This window comes from Propithecus coquereli, unplaced genomic scaffold (genome assembly GCF_000956105.1).
Source record: "Propithecus coquereli isolate 6110/MARCELLA unplaced genomic scaffold, Pcoq_1.0 Scaffold124, whole genome shotgun sequence".
NCBI classification, from domain to species: domain Eukaryota; kingdom Metazoa; phylum Chordata; class Mammalia; order Primates; family Indriidae; genus Propithecus; species Propithecus coquereli.
This window is the reverse complement of record NW_012136525.1, coordinates 1,533,632-1,540,598: the sequence shown is the minus strand read 5'-3', so window position 1 is coordinate 1,540,598 and position 6,967 is coordinate 1,533,632. Positions and strand designations below refer to the sequence as shown.

Below are 6,967 nucleotides of genomic sequence, written 5' to 3'. Positions count from 1 at the left end.
ATCTTAATCAACATAAATTTGTATTATATTTAAAGACATAAATATAGTGGTTAAAAGCACAGTAAAATCCTCCTGGATTTGAGGACCATTGTTGACACTGTTGGTGACCTTGGCTGAATTATCTACACTCTCCAAACTCAATTTCCTTATCTCTATAGTGGGAAAAATAATAACAGGTGCCTCATCAGATTCTTGTGATGAGTAAAAGAGATAATAAAATTATTTAACCCAGTGCCCAGGAGTTTATTCTAGTTTTACAGCCAATAGCTAGAAACTCCCTGCAAGTTTGGACCCAGGATTCCTTCATCTAATTCTATACTCACGTGGCGCTTTTGTTGAAAGGCGTCTGATCGACCCATTGCCAATCTCTCTGACCCTCTGGATCTGACAGTCCCACAAAATAAGCAGAACGTTTATCCAGATTCTGGATGATGAAATCCTGAGGTAAGAAAATAAAGGAGTCACAGCTTTTAGAGTACTCAGCCTAAACTGGGTTCTTTATGACTTTAGAGAAATGAGGAGAAAAGGAGAGGACCCTAGGAGTGCAGGTCTTCCCTGGCTGAGCAGGGCAGGGTCAAAGATGTCACGTGTAAGCGTGATGTTCAGTACATATGGGAAGTGATTTCTATCCATGAGCATAATGAATTCTCGTCTCAGACTGACTTCCTCTCTTTTTGTCACTAAGAGATGCCATTCTTCAAAGTTGTGCATGAGAAAATTTTGGTGGATTTAGTCATTTTCCTTTCATAACTTTGGAGACTCTTTAATTTCACTCCTGATTATTTATTGTGATTGGTAATGATTTACCTTTATTTCCCTATTCAACTTAATACCTCTTCTCTGTTAGTTAGTAATGTATAAAACAATTACACATTAGAACAACAACTGATAGTTTAGGCTGAAACATTTTCATCCTTCAACTCTACCCACATATGTTATATTTTTAATGCCACAATTTCTTTTGGGAAGATTAGTTTTCCTGAAGCAGGAAGAAGATATGAAACATAAAGACTTAAGGGTCTTTCCTATCTATTTTACTAAAGCCCTCTGCCACAGCACAAATATCCCAAAATAACAAAGACCTCCTTCCTAGCCAAGAGAGATATACAAAAAGCACGCAGGGTTCGCGACTCCATTATCTATTAGAAAGTACCTGCTCGTCCTTGGTGTCGATCACCAGCAAGTGAGCCTCCATTCTAGAGCACTTCTTCTCACTCTCATGCCAAGATTTTGATTCAGTAGCAATAAAGTAGCATTTGGAATTAAATGACTTCCAGTTCTTGGGGCAGCAGCTCCAGACTTTCTCTATATGGTGAAGAGGGGTAAATAAATAAAATGTAAGTAATCACTTTTAAAAGTGTGTGTATTATTAAAATTAAGGACCAAAGGAGACCACACGGTGGGGATGGAACTCCCGTCCCCACCCAGGTGTAACAAGGATCCCCGCCCCTCAGGTGTCAACAAAGCCAAGTCTACTGCAGTCAGGCAATAACGGGGCAGGCCCCCCTTTCTCCTACTGGAGTGCTATCGGGAAAAGCCATTAAAACATGATGTCTAAATAAGATTCAGACTGTTAGAACCCAATGGAAAAATGTGCAGCATTCAATAGAAAATAACTCATCATACCAGGAACCAGGAAGTTCTCAACTTTAATAAAAAATCATCATTAATAGATGCCAACAACCAAGATAACACAAATGTTACAATTATCTGACAAAGATTTTAAAGCAGCCATGATAATAATGCTCCAACAAGAAAGTACAAACTTGCTTAAATAAATGAAAAAATAGGAAGCTTCGGTGAATCAATAGAAGATATAAAGAAGAACCAAATGGAAATTTTACAATTAAAAATACAATAAGCAAGATAAAAGTCTCAGTGGATGGACTCAACACCAGATTGACAGTGAATTGGAAGACAAAACAACAGAAACTGCCAGCTGAACAACGGAAACACAATAGACAGAAAAAAGATAAACAGAGCCTCATATAGTGATCCTAAATGTGTGTACAGCAAACAGATCTGCAAACATGTAGAGCAAAAACTGGTACAATTGAAATGATAAATTTGACACAGTTAGAGGTGGGCACATCAATACCCTGCTCTCAGCAATCTGTAGAACAGCTACACAGAAAATCAGCAAGAATATAGAAGAACTCAAAAACATCATCAACCACCAGGATCTGATCAACATTTATAGAACACTCTGCCCAACAACATAATACCCATTGCTTTCAAGTGCCTGTGGAATATATGTCAAGATAAAACATACTCTGGGGCTAAAACAAACCTCCACAAATTTTAAATCATTGAAATCATATAGAAAGTGTTCTCCAATCACAATAGAAATAAATTAGAAAATAATAAGAGAAAGAAAGTAAGCAACACACTTCTAAACAATCCATGGGTCAAAGAAGTCTCAGGGAATTTTTTTAAAAATACATTAACTGAATGAAAATGAAAATACAAATTATAAAAACTGCTATGCTTCAATAAAAGGAATCAGGCTCCTCAAATAAATGTCTGACTCTAGGATAGGGACATGGGTCCCTAGCATTTTGTAGTCCCAGAAGGTAAGAAAGTACCAAAAAAAACCAAAAACAATGAAACAAAAACCCACATTGATGGTGATATGTCAAAGGGTCACAGTAAGGCCTGGCATAGTGGCTCACATCTGTAATCCCAGCACTTTGGGAGGCCAAGGTAGGATTATCCCTTGAGGCCAGGAGTTTAAGACCAGCCTGGGCAACGTAGGTAGACTCCACCTGTACAAAAAATTTAGACTGCAGGCATGGTGATGGGCCCCTGTAGTCCCAACTACTCATGAGGCTGAAGCAGGAAAATCACTTGAGCCCAGGAATTGGAGGTTGCAGTGAGCTGTGATCACACCATGGTACTCCAGTCTGGGGGACACAGCAAGACCTTCTTTAAAAAAAAAAAAGGACCCAAGGAACCAAATGAAAGAACAGATGGAAGAACAAAATAAATAAAGTAGTATTGGATTATAATCCAAAGTTTAAAATACATAACCATGAGTAAATGCAGATGTAAACAAATGATTGGATAAGTTAATAAATGGGATAGAAGAGACAACTCTCACATGCACAAGAATTTCAAATAAAGTATATAGATACCTGTCGTGGGTAATTTTATGTGTCAACTTGTCTGAGCTACAGTGCCCAGATTTTTGGTAAAACATTCTAGATGTTTCTGTGAGGATTTTTTTAATGAGATTTACATGTAAACTGTTGGACTTTGAGTAAAAGAAATTGCACTCTGTAATTTAAGTGGGCCTCATCTAATCAGTTGAAGATCTGAACAGAACAAAAGGATGACCCCCTCTGAGCAAGGGGAAATTCTCCCGCAGACTGCCTTTGGACTTCGTCTGCAACACTGGCTCTTCCTGGTTCTGTAGTAGACTGACTGTCTTTGGACTCAAACCACAATTCTTCTGAGTCTCCAGCCTGCTGGCTGCCCCATAAACTTTGAACTTCTCAAGCCTCTGCAATTGCATGAGTCAATTCCTTAAAAATAAATGTTATTCTATACATACCTCCTGTTGGTTCTGTTTCTCTGGAAAACCCTAACACAATACTCCACCCTAATGGATGGGGAGCATAACTCCTCTATCCTTAACTGTGGGCTGTGCAAAGAGTTTAGTATGGAAAGGAGAAAGAGTAACTTCACAGTGTAGAAACATGACAAACACTACCTTAGCCAGGTGATCAAGGTCAACATCAATAGTCAAAAATCATTTTGAGGCTCACGCCTGTAATCCTAGCACTCTGGGAGGTACTCTGGTGAGCTATCCACCCACCTCAGCCTCAAGGTCAGGAGTTCGAGACCAGCTTGAGCAAAAGCAAGACCCCATCTCTACTAAAAGTAGAAAGAAATTACCTGGACAACTAAAAATATATATAGAAAAAATTAGCCGGGCATAGTGGTGCATGCCTGTAGTACCAGCTACTTGGGAGGCTGAGGCAGGAGGATCGCTTGAGCCCAGGAGTCTGAGGTTGCTGTGAACTAGGCTGACTCCAAGGTACTCTAGCCCAGGCAACAAAGCCAGACTCTGTCTCAAAAAAAAAAATCATTTTGATAGTATATATCCTTGATATGATGTGATGAAAGTAGCATTTTACATCTGTGATCTTCCTCACAAAAACCAGTAACCCCATTCTAATTATTAGAAAAACATGAGACAAATTCTGGTAGGGAGACATCCTATAATATACCTGACCGGTATCCCTCAAAACTGTCAAGGTCATTAAAAACAGGGAAAGTCTGAGAAACCATCACAGCCAAGAGGAGCCCAAAGAGACATGAAACTCTATGTAACGTGGAACCCTGGGTGGGATCCTGGTAAAGAAAAGGAGCATTAGGTGAAAACTAAGGAAATCTGAACAAATTGTGAACTCTAATTAATGATAATACATCAATATTGGCTCATTAGTTGTAACAAACGTACCACACTTACATAAGGTATTAATAATAGGGGATACTGTGTGTGCCAAGGAGGGATAAAATGGGATCTCTTTGCATTATCTGTTCAATTTTTCTGTGAACATAATACTGTTCCTAAATTAATCTATTATTTTGAAAATTTAAGTAATTCACATCCATAGTAAAATCATTGTCAACATCATCATTTTCATCAAATGGTTTTAACTGATATGTTGAAAAAAGAGCAAGTGTGCACAGAAAGTTCAGAAAGAAGCAAAGGCTGAAGAAATCTAAAAGCAGGGTTACCTTTTTCACAGTTAAGTCTCTATTTCCTTGCAAAGATAAAAATATACACGTAAGAATTTTATGTCCTATATATTTGCACATTTATAGCTTAAGATGATCATGGGAGTCAACTTTGTAGTATGAGCTACCTGGGAATCTTATTGGAAATATTGCTTTGGGATCCTTACATAGTATAGTCAGCAACTGAACTCTAGGCACGTTCATTTTTACCTGCCATGGTCAAATTTTTTTTCTCACACTCCAATGTTGTATGAATCGGCTCTTTTGTAGTATTTTTTTCTTCATGAAGCTGAGAATATTTTTGAAAGAAAACTAGAAAAGAGAATAAAGACATTCATTTTCCTGGTTGCACTATGACTTTGACTTTATTGTTACTTTCTTACATTCTTTATAGAAACAAAATCTACAAACGCCCAATTACTTGAGTAGATGGATCCTGGAAAAGATTTCCTGCTTTGAAACCGTAGATCTCCAGGAATAGCTGAAAGATCAGCAGTCGGAAGAGGACAGGACAGTTCCATCACAGTGGATCTACGGGGGCTTCTCCATATGTTCCTTGAGTACTCAGCTTGAGATGCTTGCAGAGGCTAAACCTTGGGGGCGGGGAGGAGGAGTGCGGGGCAGATGGACACTTGTATTCAAGGATGTGCACAGCCTGGGACTTTGTGGGGGTGGGGTGGAGAAGAATTAGCTAATTCTGAAAAGTTCTGGGTTATCCTGGAGAATGGAGAATTTAAAAAAGAACCCAATATGGATCAAGAGAACATAATTTTCTTCCTCTTCTTTCCTTTATTCTCTCCATTCCAACCGGCTCCTACTCCTCAGCGTACCAACACTCTCATGTCTCTCCCAATCTAAAACTAACCCATCTCTTCCTCTAGAAACTGCATTTTTTCTCTTTTCTCCTTACCTTTCATTGCTCCTTCATCCATCACATTCTGACTTTTGCTTCCACTGCTTCACTAACACCATCCTTGAAATGGATTATCAGTAACATGCTAGGCCCACTTACTAGCCATCTTCCTATTTGACCTCCTTAAATACTTGACCCCAGTTCTATTCCCCCTTAGTTCTTAGGGCGCTACTCTGCTGTTTTTGCCTTTCTTTTCTTGCCACTGCTTCTTATACTCCTTCATAAGCTCCTCTTCTTTCACCACCTCTTTTAAAATGTGACATTTCCCAGAGTTCCATCCTTATCCCTCATTCTCATACTAAGCTCTCTGAGTGATGTCATACAACCCCATGGCATCACCTGCTACGTCTATGTGAATGACTTCCAAAGCTCAGACCTCTCTCCTGAAGTCCAGACAAATGTGTCTCCCATGAAACATGTCCATCTGAGGGTCCCACAGTTATATAAAACTCAACATGCCCAAAACTTAAATCACCATCTTCCAACTCAAACCTGCTACTCATCCTATATTGTCTACCTCTTTGAAAAACTTCATGATTTTGGAGTTTACCAAGTTAGACTGTTGGAACCACATTTTACTTCTCTGGGTCCCTTATTCCCCAGATCTAGATATTCATCAAGCTTCTATCTCCTTTATCATTCAAAGCTACCTCCTTTCTTCACTAACACTAGCCATGGATCAGGCTCTCACTATTTCTCAATTGGATTTATGAATTAGCTTTCTAACTTCTCTCTTTTCCTCCAATTTTTTCCTCATATATCCATTCTCCACATCTCTGTACAAAGCATATTTCCTAAGTTAAATTTGATTACACCAATTCTCTGCTTAAAATTCTCCAATCTCTCCATGACTGTAACACACTGCAAAAATGGCCACAATTTTTAACCTTCCCTGTATCCACACTCCTCTGCAATGTGATTTTGGAGCTTCTTCAATCAAGAAATGGGGTCTGGCCAGGTATGGTGGCTCACACCTGTAATCCCAGCACTTTGGGAGGCCGGGAGAATCACTTGAGCCCAGGAGTTTGAGGCTGCAGTGACCTGTGATCATGCCACTGTACCCCAGCTTGGACAGCACAGGTAGACTCTGTCTCAAAAGAATGTTTAAATAAGTAAATAAATGGGGAAAAAAGAAATGGGCTTTGTTTCTCCGCCACTGGAATAGGGCTGCCTTTAAGACTTCCTGTGGCCAACAGAATGTGCAGAAGCAATCTGTGCTAGTCCCAGGTTGAGACTTCAAGAGGCCTTGCTTCTTTCGCTCTCAGTCTTAGAAGTCTGCAAGTTGCCATGTGAATAAACTCAGGCTAG

At 39.4% G+C, this 6,967-nt stretch overlaps 1 protein-coding gene across 1 annotated transcript in view; it reads right to left on the bottom strand.

The window, feature by feature from the left end:
• Positions 1-6,967, bottom strand: part of LOC105805074 (C-type lectin domain family 4 member A-like) — a gene marked incomplete at its 5' end in the record, with an annotated part of 9,993 nt that overhangs the window by 1,212 nt on the left and 1,814 nt on the right. The window contains 3 exons of the mRNA XM_012637874.1: positions 324-439; positions 1,154-1,305; positions 4,957-5,058. Coding sequence (XP_012493328.1) covers positions 324-439; positions 1,154-1,305; positions 4,957-5,058 — 370 coding nt within the window. The remainder of the gene's footprint in view (positions 1-323; positions 440-1,153; positions 1,306-4,956; positions 5,059-6,967) is intronic.